The sequence below is a fragment of the Heptranchias perlo genome, unplaced genomic scaffold (assembly GCF_035084215.1).
Source record: "Heptranchias perlo isolate sHepPer1 unplaced genomic scaffold, sHepPer1.hap1 HAP1_SCAFFOLD_323, whole genome shotgun sequence".
NCBI classification, from domain to species: domain Eukaryota; kingdom Metazoa; phylum Chordata; class Chondrichthyes; order Hexanchiformes; family Hexanchidae; genus Heptranchias; species Heptranchias perlo.
In genome coordinates this window covers 185,001-198,691 of record NW_027139335.1, presented here as the reverse complement: position 1 = coordinate 198,691, position 13,691 = coordinate 185,001, and the positions used below count along the sequence as shown (strand labels likewise).

The window sequence follows — 13,691 nt, the reverse complement described above, 5'->3', positions numbered from 1 at the left end:
AATAATATATCAGACTGTGACTGGTCCAATAATATATCAGACTGTGACTCGTCCAATAATATATCAGACTGTGACTCGTCCAATAATATATCAGACTGTGACTAGTCCAATAATATATCAGACTGTGAATGGTCCAATAATATATCAGACTGTGACCAGTCCAATAATATATCAGACTGAGACTAGTCCAATAATATATCAGACTGTGACTGTTCCAATAATATATCAGACTGTTACTGGTCCAATAATATATCAGACTGTGACTAGTCCAATAATACATCAGACTGTGACTAGTCCAATAATATATCAGACTGTGACTCGTCCAATAATATATCAGACTGTGACTGGTCCAACAATACATCAGACTGTGACTAGTCCAATAATATATCAGACTGTGACGAGTCCAATCATATATCAGACTGTGACTAGTCCAACAATACATCAGACTGTGACTAGTCCAATAATATATCAGACTGTGACTAGTCCAATAATACATCAGACTGTGACTAGTCCAATAATATATCAGACTGTGACTCGTCCAATAATATATCAGACTGTGACTGGTCCAACAATACATCAGACTGTGACCAGTCCAATAATATATCAGACTGTGACTCGTCCAATAATATATCAGACTGTGACAAGTCCAATAATATATCAGACTGAGACTAGTCCAATAATACATCAGACTGTGACTAGTCCAATAATACATCAGCCTGTGACTAGTCCAATAATATATCAGACTGTGACTCGTCCAATAATATATCAGACTGTGACTTGTCCAATAATATATCAGACTGTGACTAGTCCAATAGTATATCAGACTGTGACTAGTCCAATAATATATCAGACTGTGACTGGTCCAATAGTATATCAGACTGTGACTAGTCCAATAGTATATCAGACTGTGACTAGTCCAATAATATATCAGACTGTGACTAGTCCAATAGTATATCAGACTGTGACTAGTCCAATAATATATCAGACTTTGACTGGTCCAACAATACATCAGACTGTGACTAGTCCAATAATACATCAGCCTGTGACTAGTCCAATAATATATCAGACTGTGACTCGTCCAATAATATATCAGACTGTGACTAGTCCAATAATATATCAGACTGTGACTAGTCCAATAGTATATCAGACTGTGACTAGTCCAATAATATATCAGACTGTGACTGGTCCAATAGTATATCAGACTGTGACTAGTCCAATAGTATATCAGACTGTGACTAGTCCAATAATATATCAGACTGTGACTAGTCCAATAGTATATCAGACTGTGACTAGTCCAATAATATATCAGACTGTGACTGGTCCAACAATACATCAGACTGTGACTAGTCCAATAATATATCAGACTGTGACTGGTCCAATAATATATCAGACTGTGACTGGTCCAATAATATATCAGACTGTGACCAGTCCAATAATATATCAGACTGTGACTCGTCCAATAATATATCAGACTGTGACAAGTCCAATAATATATCAGACTGTGACTAGTCCAATAATATATCAGACTGTGACTGGTCCAATAATATATCAGACTGTGACTAGTCCAATAATATATCAGACTGTGACTAGTCCAATAATACATCAGACTGTGACTGGTCCAATAATATATCAGACTGTGACTGGTCCAATAATATATCAGACTGTGACTGGTCCAATAATATATCAGACTGTGACGAGTCCAATAATATATCAGACTGTGACGAGTCCAATAATACATCAGACTGTGACTCGTCCAATAATATATCAGACTGTGACTAGTCCAATAATATATCAGACTGAGACTAGTCCAATAATATATCAGACTGTGACGAGTCCAATAATATATCAGACTGTGACTAGTCCAATAATATATCAGACTGTGACTAGTCCAATAATACATCAGACTGTGACTGGTCCAATAATACATCAGACTGTGACTAGTCCAATAATACATCAGACTGTGACTAGTCCAATAATATATCAGACTGTGACTCGTCCAATAATATATCAGACTGTGACTAGTCCAATAATATATCAGACTGTGACTAGTCCAATAGTATATCAGACTGTGACTAGTCCAATAGTATATCAGACTGTGACTGGTCCAACAATACATCAGACTGTGACTAGTCCAATAATATATCAGACTGTGACTAGTCCAATAATATATCAGACTGTGACTAGTCCAATAGTATATCAGACTGTGACTAGTCCAATAATATATCAGACTGTGACTCGTCCAATAGTATATCAGACTGTGACTAGTCCAATAATATATCAGACTGTGACTGGTCCAACAATACATCAGACTGTGACTAGTCCAATAATATATCAGACTGTGACTGGTCCAATAATATATCAGACTGTGACTGGTCCAATAATATATCAGACTGTGACTAGTCCAATAATATATCAGACTGTGACCATTCCAATAATATATCAGACTGTGACTAGTCCAATAATATATCAGACTGTGACTAGTCCAATAATATATCAGACTGAGACTAGTCCAATAATACATCAGACTGTGACTAGTCCAATAATACATCAGCCTGTGACTAGTCCAATAATATATCAGACTGTGACTCGTCCAATAATATATCAGACTGTGACTAGTCCAATAATATATCAGACTGTGACTAGTCCAATAGTATATCAGACTGTGTCTAGTCCAATAATATATCAGACTGTGACTGGTCCAATAGTATATCAGACTGTGACTAGTCCAATAGTATATCAGACTGTTACTAGTCCAATAATATATCAGACTGTGACTAGTCCAATAGTATATCAGACTGTGACTAGTCCAATAATATATCAGACTGTGACTGGTCCAACAATACATCAGACTGTGACTAGTCCAATAATATATCAGACTGTGACTGGTCCAATAATATATCAGACTGTGACTGGTCCAATAATATATCAGACTGTGACCATTCCAATAATATATCAGACTGTGACTAGTCCAATAATATATCAGACTGTGACTAGTCCAATAATATATCAGACTGAGACTAGTCCAATAATACATCAGACTGTGACTAGTCCAATAATACATCAGCCTGTGACTAGTCCAATAATATATCAGACTGTGACTCGTCCAATAATATATCAGACTGTGACTAGTCCAATAATATATCAGACTGTGACTAGTCCAATAGTATATCAGACTGTGACTAGTCCAATAATATATCAGACTGTGACTGGTCCAACAATACATCAGACTGTGACTAGTCCAATAATATATCAGACTGTGACTAGTCCAATAATATATCAGACTGTGACTAGTCCAATAGTATATCAGACTGTGACTAGTCCAATAATATATCAGACTGTGACTAGTCCAATAGTATATCAGACTGTGACTAGTCCAATAATATATCAGACTGTGACTGGTCCAACAATACATCAGACTGTGACTAGTCCAATAATATATCAGACTGTGACTCGTCCAATAATATATCAGACTGTGACTGGTCCAATAATATATCAGACTGTGACTCGTCCAATAATATATCAGACTGTGACTAGTCCAATAATATATCAGACTGTGACTAGTCCAATAATATATCAGACTGTGACTGGTCCAATAATATATCAGACTGTGACTAGTCCAATAATATATCAGACTGTGACTAGTCCAATAATATATCAGACTGTGACTAGTCCAATAATATATCAGACTGTGACTGGTCCAATAATACATACAGAGATGAGTGTCTGGTGAGATGTTTTACGGTCGGTACTGTTCCTGATTTCCAGGTCGTGTGGGCGCCTGGCTTAAAGATCTCCCTTTCACCTTCCCTCTGGGAGGTTCTGCTCAAAGGCTGCCATCCTGAGGAATCATAGAATCATAGAATCATAGAAGTTACAACATGGAAACAGGCCCTTCGGCCCAACATGTCCATGTCGCCCAGTTTATACCACTAAGCCAGTCCCAATTGCCTGCACTTGGCCCATATCCCTCTATACCCATCTTACCCATGTAACTGTCCAAATGCTTTTTAAAAGACAAAATTGTACCCGCCTCTACTACTGCCTCTGGCAGCTCGTTCCAGACACTCACCACCCTTTGAGTGAAAAAATTGCCCCTCTGGACCCTTTTGTATCTCTCCCCTCTCACCTTAAATCTATGCCCTCTCGTTATAGACTCCCCTACCTTTGGGAAAAGATTTTGACTATCGACCTTATCTATGCCCCTCATTATTTTATAGACTTCTATAAGATCACCCCTTAACCTCCTACTCTCCAGGGAAAAAGGTCCCAGTCTGTCTAACCTCTCCCTGTAAGTCAAACCATCAAGTCCCGGTAGCATCCTAGTAAATCTTTTCTGCACTCTTTCTAGTTTAATAATATCCTTTCTATAATAGGGTGACCAGAACTGTACACAGTACTCCAAGTGTGGCCTCACCTATGCCCTGTACAACTTCAACAAGACATCCCAACTCCTGCATTCAATGTTCTGACCAATGAAACCAAGCATGCTGAATGCCTTCTTCACCACCCTATCCACCTGTGACTCCACTTTCAAGGAGCTATGAATATGCACTCCTAGATCGCTTTGTTCTATAACTCTCCCCAACGCCCTACCATTAACGGATTAGGTCCTGGCCCGATTCGATCTACCAAAATGCATCACCTCACATTTATCTAAATTAAACTCCATCTGCCATTCATCGGCCCACTGGCCCAATTTATCAAGATCCCGTTGCAATCCCAGATAACCTTCTTCACTGTCCACAATGCCACCAATCTTGGTGTCATCTGCAAACTTACTAACCATGCCTCCTAAATTCTCATCCAAATCATTAATATAAATAACAAATAACAGCGGACCCAGCACCGATCCCTGAGGCACACCGCTGGACACAGGCATCCAGTTTGAAAAACAACCCTCCACAACCACCCTCTGTCTTCTGTCGTCAAGCCAATTTTGTATCCAATTGGCTACCTCACCTTGGATCCCATGAGATGAAGTCCATGTAGACCATGTCTACTGCACAGCCCTCATCTATCTTCTTGGTTACCCCTTCAAAAAACTCAATCAAATTCGTGAGACATGATTTTCCTCTCACAAAACCATGCTGACTGTTCCTAATTAGTCCCTGCCTCTCCAAATGCCTGTAGATCCTGTCCCTCAGAATACCCTCTAACAACTTACCCACTACAGATGTCAGGCTCACCGGTCTGTAATTCCCAGGCTTTTCCCTGCCGCCCTTCTTAAACAAAGGCACAACATTTGCTCCCCTCCAATCTTCAGGCACCTCACCTGTAGCGGTGGATGATTCAAATATCTCTGCTAGGGGACCCGTAATTTCCTCCCTAACCTCCCATAACGTCCTGGGATACATTTCATCAGGTCCCGGAGATTTATCTACCTTGATGCGCGTTAAGACTTCCAGCACCTCCCTCTCTGTAATATGTACACTCCTCAAGACATCACTATTTATTTCCCCAAGTTCCCTAACATCCATGCCTTTCTCAACCGTAAATACCGATGTGAAATATTCATTCAGGATCTCACCCATTTCTTGTGGTTCCGCACATAGATGACCTTGTTGATCCTTAAGAGGCCCTACTCTCTCCCTAGTTACCCTTTTGCCCTTTATGTATTTGTAGAAGCTCTTTGGATTCACCTTTGCCTTATCTGCCAAAGCAATCTCATATCCCCTTTTTGCCCTCCTGATTTCTCTCTTAACTCTACTCCGGCAATCTCTATACTCTTCAAGGGATCCACTTGATCCCAGCTGCCTATGCATGTCATATGCCTCCTTCTTCTTTTTGACTCGTGCCTCAATCTCCCGAGTCATCCAAGGTTCCCTACTTCTACCAGCCTTGCCCTTCACTTTATAAGGAATGTGCTTACCCTGAACCCTGGTTAACACACTTTTGAAAGCCTCCCACTTACCAGACGTCCCTTTGCCTGCCAACAGACTCTCCCAATCAACTTCTGAAAGTTCCTGTCTAATACCATCAAAATTGGCCTTTCCCCAATTTAGAATTTTAACTTTTGGGCCAAACCTATCCTTCTCCATAGCTATCTTAAAACTAATGGAATTATGATCACGTGTCCCAAAGTGATCCCTCACTAACACTTCTGTCACCTGCCCTTCCTTATTTCCCAAGAGGAGGTCAAGTTTTGCCCCCTCTCTAGTCGGGCCATCCACATACTGAATGAGAAATTCCTCCTGAATACACTCAACAAATTTCTCTCCATCCAAGCCCCTAATGCTATGGCTGTCCCAGTCAATGTTGGGAAAGTTAAAGTCCCCTACTATTACCACCCTATTTTGCTTGCAGCTGTCTGTAATCTCCTTACATATTTGCTCCTCAATTTCCCGTTGACTATTTGGGGGTCTGTAGTACAATCCTATCAAAGTGATCTCTCCCTTCTTATTTTTCAGTTCTACCCATATAGACTCAGTGGGCGAACCCTCGGATATATCCCCTCTCACTACTGCCGTGATGTTCTCCCTAATCAAGAACGCAACTCCCCCTCCTCTCTTACCTCCTGCTCTATCTTTCCTATAGCATCTGTACCCTGGAACATTGAGCTGCCAGTCCTGCCCCTCCCTTATCCATGTTTCAGTAATAGCTATAACATCCCAGTCCCATGTACCCATCCATGCCCTGAGTTCATCTGCCTTGCCCATCAGACTTCTTGCATTGAAATAAATGCAGTTTAATCTAGACTTCCCTTGGTCTTTGCCCTGCTTTCTCAGACCATCTGTCCGGTCATGTTCTGTAAACTCTCCCTTACTGCCTTTTGTTTCTGTCACCACTTTATTTCCCACTGACTTCCTGCATCGGTTCCCATCCCCCTGCCACATTAGTTTAAACCCTCCCCAACAGCACTGGCAAACACTCCCCCTAGGACATTGGTTCCAGTCCTGCCCAGATGCAGACCGTCCAATTTGTACTGGTCCCACCTCCCCCAGAACCGGTTCCAATGGCCCAGGAATTTGAATCCCTCCCTCTTGCACCATCTCTCAAGCCACGTATTCATCTTAGCTATCCTGTCATTCCTACTCTGACTTGCCCGTGGCACTGGTAGCAATCCTGAGATTACTACCTTTGAGGTCCTACTCTTTAGTTTAACTCCTAACTCCCTAAATTCAGCTTGTAGGACCTCATCCTGTTTTTTACCTATATCGTTGGTGCCTATATGCACCACGACAACTGGCTGTTCACCCTCCCCCTCCAGAATGTCCTGCAGCCGCTCCGAGACATCCTTGACCCTTGCACCAGGGAGGCAACATACCATCCTGGAGTCTCGGTTGCGTCCGCAGAAACGCCTGTCTATTCCCCTTACAATCGAGTCCCCTATCACTATAGCTCTGCCCTGAGTGCCCCTCGCCAACGTCCTGTACCACCACACCTCCCTGAGTGTTTGATTGTAGCATCGTGTACAACTGTACGAAGTGACATATCCTGTATACTTGTTTAGAACAAATCAGGGCTGACAGTCCATGGGCCTGATTCCATTGCCTGAATAACAGCAATATTGGGGGTCATTTTAGCCGAACCCCCCCGATGGGAAACGAAGGCAGTCAGTATGACACACTGTCCGATTTTAATCTCCAGTGAAGTCAGTGGGGAGTAATATTGGGCCTGGTGTAAGATCAGCGGGCTTCCCGAGGGATTCCCCCCTGGCCAGCGAGCTTAATATGACCCCATTGTTTGTACTGTGTGTTGTAGCTGGGACCAGCTGTAATATTACTCTCTCTTACTGATTTAGTGGGCTTCCTGCTGTGCCACAACTGTTTGAACTCCGAGGCGACCTGTCTGAAGCTGTGGAAACAAGCCATGCAGTGCAGTCTGTGCATTGAGCTGTTCAGAGACGAGGTCTTATTCCATCACAAGGTGACCGAGGAGCTCTTCAGCGGCATTAAAGGGTAAAGTATCAAATGAGGTGTGAGACATGCTGCACCCATCTCTCAGGGGCTCGCACACATGGCGCAAGAGCTCAATAATTTTCAATCTCTTCACAACAAAAATGTCAATTAGCTACTCAAACATTCACCAGTTATCAATATCTACCATCATTGTATCAACGCACGCATTCCAGAACAATCGAATCGGCCATCTGGGTTAGGACTGTGGGAAATTGCAGTGAGAGTACAGACAGTTTTACTCTGTATCTAACCCTGTACCTGCCCTGGGAGTGTTTGATGGGACAGTGTAGAGGGAGCTTTACTCTGCATCTAACCCTGTCCCTGCCCTGGGTGTGTTTGATGGGACAGTGTAGAGGGAGCTTTACTCTGTATCTGACCCGTGCTGTACCTGCCCTGGGAGTGTTTGATGGGACAGTGCAGAGGGAGCTTTACTCTGTATCTAACCCTGTACCTGTCCTGGGAGTGTTTGATGGGACAGTGTAGAGGGAGCTTTACTCTGTATCTAACCCGTGCTGTACCTGCCCTGGGAGTGTTTGATGGGACAGTGTAGAGGGAGCTTTACTCTGTATCTGACCCGTGCTGTACCTGCCCTGGGAGTGTTTGATGGGACAGTGCAGAGGGAGCTTTACTCTGTATCTAACCGTGTACCTGCCCTGGGAGTGTTTGATGGGACAGTGTAGAGGGAGCTTTACTTTGTATCTAACCCTGTATGTGCCCTGGGAGTGTTTGATGGGATAGTGTAGAGGGAGCTTTACTCTGTATCTGACCCGTGCTGTACCTGCCCTGGGAGTGTTTGATGGGACAGTGTAGAGGGAGCTTTACTCTGTATCTAACCCTGTACGTGCCCTGGGAGTGTTTGATGGGATAGTGTAGAGGGAGCTTTACTCTGTATCTGACCCGTGCTGTACCTGCCCTGGGATTGTTTGATGGGACAGTGTGGAGGGAGCTTTACTCTGTATCTAACCCTGTACCTGCCCTGGGAGTGTTTGATGGGACAGTGTAGAGGGAGCTTTACTCTGTATCTAACCCTGTACCTGCCCTGGGAGTGTTTGATGGGACAGTGTGGAGGGAGCTTTACTCTGTATCTAAACCTGTACCTGCCCTGGGAGTGTTTGATGGGACAGTGTAGAGGGAGCTTTACTCTGTATCTAACCCTGCACCTGCCCTGGGAGTGTTTGATGGGACAGTGTAGAGGGAGCTTTACTCTGTATCTAACCCTGTACCTGCCCTGGGAGTGTTTGATGGGACAGTGTAGAGGGAGCTTTACTCTGCATCTAACCCTGTACCTGCCCTGGGAGTGTTTGATGGGACAGTGTAGAGGGAGCTTTACTCTGTATCTAACCCTGTACCTGCCCTGGGAGTGTTTGATGGGACAGTGTAGAGGGAGCTTTACTCTGTATCTAACCCGTGCTGTACCTGTCCTGGGAGTGTTTGATGGGACAGTGTCGAGGGAGCTTTACTCTGTATCTAACCCTGTACCTGCCCTCGGAGTGTTTGATGGGACAGTGTAGAGGGAGCATTACTCTGTATCTAATTCTGTACCTGTCCTGGGAGTGTTTGATGGGACAGTGTCGAGGGAGCTTTACTCTGTATCTAACCCTGTACCTGCCCTGGGAGTGTTTGATGGGACAGTGCAGAGGGAGCTTTACTCGGTATCTAAGCCGTGCTGTACCTGCCCTGGGAGTGTTTGATGGGACAGTGTAGAGGGAGCTTTACTCTGTATCTAACCCTGTACCTGCCCTGGGAGTGTTTGATGGGACAGTGCAGAGGGAGCTTTACTCGGTATCTAACCCGTGCTGTACCTGCCCTGGGAGTGTTTGATGGGACAGTGTAGAGGGAGCTTTACTCTGCATCTAATCCTGTACCTGCCCTGGGAGTGTTAGATGGGGCAGTGTAGAGGGAGCTTTACTCTGTATCTCACCCTGAACCTGCCCTGGGAGTGTTAGATGGGGCAGTGTAGAGGGAGCTTTACTCTGTATCTCACCCTGTACCTGCCCTGGGGGTGTTTGATGGGACAATGTAGAGGGAGCTTTACTCTGCATCTAATCCTGTATATGCCCTGGGAGTGTGAGATGGGGCAGTGTAGAGGGAGCTTTACTCTGTATCTCACCCTGTACCTGCCCTGGGAGTGTTTGATGTGACATTGTAGAGGGAGCTTTACTCTGTATCTAACCCGTGCTGTACCTGCCCTGGGAGTGTTTGATGGGACAGTGTAGAGGGAGCTTTACTCTGCATCTAACCCTGTACCTGCCCTGGGAGTGTTTGATGGGACAGTGTAGAGGGAGCTTTACTCTGTATCTAATCCTGTACCTGCCCTGGGAGTGTTTGATGGGACAGTGTAGAGGGAGCTTTACTCTGCATCTAACCCTGTACCTGCCCTCGGAGTGTTTGATGGGACAGTGTAGAGGGAGCTTTACTCTGCATCTAATCCTGTACCTGCCCTGGGAGTGTTTGATGGGACAGTGTTGAGGGAGCTTTACTCTGTATCTAATCCTGTACCTGCCCTGGGAGTGTTTGATGGGACAGTGTGGAGGGAGCTTTACTCTGTATCTAATCCTGTACCTGCCCTGGGAGTGTTTGATGGGGCAGTGTAGAGGGAGCTTTACTCTGTATCTAACCCTGTACCTGCCCTGGGAGTGTTTGATGGGACAGTGTAGAGGGAGCTTTACTCTGTATCTAACCCTGTACCTGCTCTGGGAGTGTTTGATGGGGCAGTGTAGAGGGAGCTTTACTCTGTATCTGATCCGTGCTGTACCTGCCCTGGGAGTGTTTGATGGGACAGTGTAGAGGGAGCTTTACTCTGTATCTAACCCGTGCTGTACCTGCCCTGGGAGTGTTTGATGGGACGGTGTAAAGGGAGCTTTACTCTGTATCTGACCCTGTACCTGCCCTGGGAGTGTTTGATGGGACAGTGTAGAGGGAGCTTTACTCTGTATCTAATCCTGTACCTGCCCTGGGAGTGTTTGATGGGACAGTGTAGAGGGAGCTTTACTCTGTATCTAATCCTGTACCTGCCCTGGGAGTGTTTGATGGGACAGTGTAGAGGGAGCTTTACTCTGCATCTTACCCTGTACCTGCCCTCGGAGTGTTTGATGGGACAGTGTAGAGGGAGCTTTACTCTGCATCTAATCCTGTACCTGCCCTGGGAGTGTTTGATGGGACAGTGTAGAGGGAGCTTTACTCTGTATCGAACCCGTGCTGTACCTGCCCTGGGAGTGTTTGATGGGGCAGTGTCGAGGGAGCTTTACTCTGTATCTAACCCTGTACCTGACCCTGGGAGTGTTTGATGGGACAGTGTGGAGGGAGCTTTACTCTGTATCTAACCCGTGCTGTACCTGCCCTGGGAGTGTTTGATTGGACAGTGTAGAGGGAGCTTTACTCTGTATCTAACCCTGTACCTGCCCTGGGAGTGTTTGATGGGACAGTGTAGAGGGAGCTTTACTCTGTATCTAACCCTGTACCTGCCCTGGGAGTGTTTGATGGGACAGTGTAGAGGGAGCTTTACTCTGTATCTAACCCTGTACCTGCCCTGGGAGTGTTTGATGGGACAGTGTAGAGGGAGCTTTACTCTGTATCTAATCCTGTACCTGCCCTGGGAGTGATTGATGGGGCAGTGCAGAGGGAGCTTTACTCTGTATCTAATCCGTGCTGTACCTGCCCTGGGAGTGTTTGATGGGACAGTGTAGAGGGAGTTTTAGTCTGCATCTAACCCTGTACCTGCCCTCGGAGTGTTTGATGGGACAGTGCAGAGGGAGCTTTACTCTGTATCTAACCCTGTACCTGCCCTCGGAGTGTTTGATGGGACAGTGTAGAGGGAGCTTTACTCTGTATCTAACCCTGTACCTGCCCTGGGAGTGTTTGATGGGACAGTGTAGATGGAGCTTTACTCTGTATCTAATCCTGTACCTGCCCTGGGAGTGTTTGATAGGGCAGTGTAGAGGGAGCTTTACTCTGTATCTAACCCGTGCTGTCCCTGCCCTGGGAGTGTTTGATGGGACAGTGTAGAGGGAGCTTTACTCTGTATCTAACCCGTGCTGTACCTGCCCTGGGAGTGTTTGATGGGACAGTGTAGAGGGAGCTTTACTCTGCATCTAATCCTGTACCTGCCCTGGGAGTGTTTGATGGGACAGTGTAGAGGGAGCTTTACTCTGTATCTAACCCGTGCTGTACCTGCCCTGGGAGTGTTTGATGGGGCAGTGTCGAGGGAGCTTTACTCTGTATCTAACCCTGTACCTGACCCTGGGAGTGTTTGATGGGACAGTGTGGAGGGAGCTTTACTCTGTATCTAACCCGTGCTGTACCTGCCCTGGGAGTGTTTGATTGGACAGTGTAGAGGGAGCTTTACTCTGTATCTAACCCTGTACCTGCCCTGGGAGTGTTTGATGGGACAGTGTAGAGGGAGCTTTACTCTGTATCTAACCCTGTACCTGCCCTGGGAGTGTTTGATGGGACAGTGTAGAGGGAGCTTTACTCTGTATCTAACCCTGTACCTGCCCTGGGAGTGTTTGATGGGACAGTGTAGAGGGAGCTTTACTCTGTATCTAACCCTGTACCTGCCCTGGGAGTGTTTGATGGGACAGTGTAGAGGGAGCTTTACTCTGTATCTTACCCTGTACCTGCCCTTGGAGTGTTTGATGGGACAGTGTAGATGGAGCTTTACTCTGTATCTAATCCTGTACCTGCCCTGGGAGTGTTTGATGGGGCAGTGTAGAGGGAGCTTTACTCTGTATCTAACCCGTGCTGTACCTGCCCTGGGAGTGTTTGATGGGACAGTGTAGAGGGAGCTTTACTCTGCATCTAATCCTGTACCTGCCCTGGGAGTGTTTGATGGGACAGTGTAGAGGGAGCTTTACTCTGTATCTAACCCGTGCTGTACCTGCCCTGGGAGTGTTTGATGGGGCAGTGTCGAGGGAGCTTTACTCTGTATCTAACCCTGTACCTGACCCTGGGAGTGTTTGATGGGACAGTGTGGAGGGAGCTTTACTCTGTATCTAACCCATGCTGTACCTGCCCTGGGAGTGTTTGATTGGACAGTGTAGAGGGAGCTTTACTCTGTATCTAACCCTGTACCTGCCCTGGGAGTGTTTGATGGGACAGTGTAGAGGGAGCTTTACTCTGTATCTAACCCTGTACCTGCCCTGGGAGTGTTTGATGGGACAGTGTAGAGGGAGCTTTACTCTGTATCTAACCCTGTACCTGCCCTGGGAGTGTTTGATGGGACAGTGTAGAGGGAGCTTTACTCTGTATCTAACCCTGTACCTGCCCTGGGAGTGTTTGATGGGACAGTGTAGAGGGAGCTTTACTCTGTATCTAACCCTGTACCTGCCCTTGGAGTGTTTGATGGGACAGTGTAGAGGGAGCTTTACTCTGTATCTAATCCTGTACCTGCCCTGGGAGTGATTGATGGGGCAGTGTAGAGGGAGCTTTACTCTGTATCTAATCCGTGCTGTACCTGCCCTGGGAGTGTTTGATGGGACAGTGTGGAGGGAGTTTTACTCTGCATCTAACCCTGTACCTGCCCTCGGAGTGTTTGATGGGACAGTGTAGAGGGAGCTTTACTCTGTATCTAATCCTGTACCTGCCCTGGGAGTGTTTGATGGGACAGTGTAGAGGGAGCTTTACTCTGCATCTAACCCTGTACCTGCCCTGGGAGTGTTTGATGGGACAGTGTAGAGGGAGCTTTACTCTGTATCTCACCCTGTACCTGCCCTGGGAGTGTTTGATGGGACAGTGTAGATGGAGCTTTACTCTGTATCTAATCCTGTACCTGCCCTGGGAGTGTTTGATGGGGCA

The 13,691-nt window shown here is 45.7% G+C and overlaps 1 protein-coding gene across 1 annotated transcript in view; it reads left to right on the top strand.

Annotated features, from left to right (window-relative positions):
- Positions 1–13,691, top strand: part of LOC137311304 (nck-associated protein 1-like) — a gene marked incomplete at its 3' end in the record, with an annotated part of 322,061 nt that overhangs the window by 123,375 nt on the left and 184,995 nt on the right. The window contains exon 5 of the mRNA XM_067978594.1: positions 7,742–7,898. Coding sequence (XP_067834695.1) covers positions 7,742–7,898 — 157 coding nt within the window. The remainder of the gene's footprint in view (positions 1–7,741; positions 7,899–13,691) is intronic.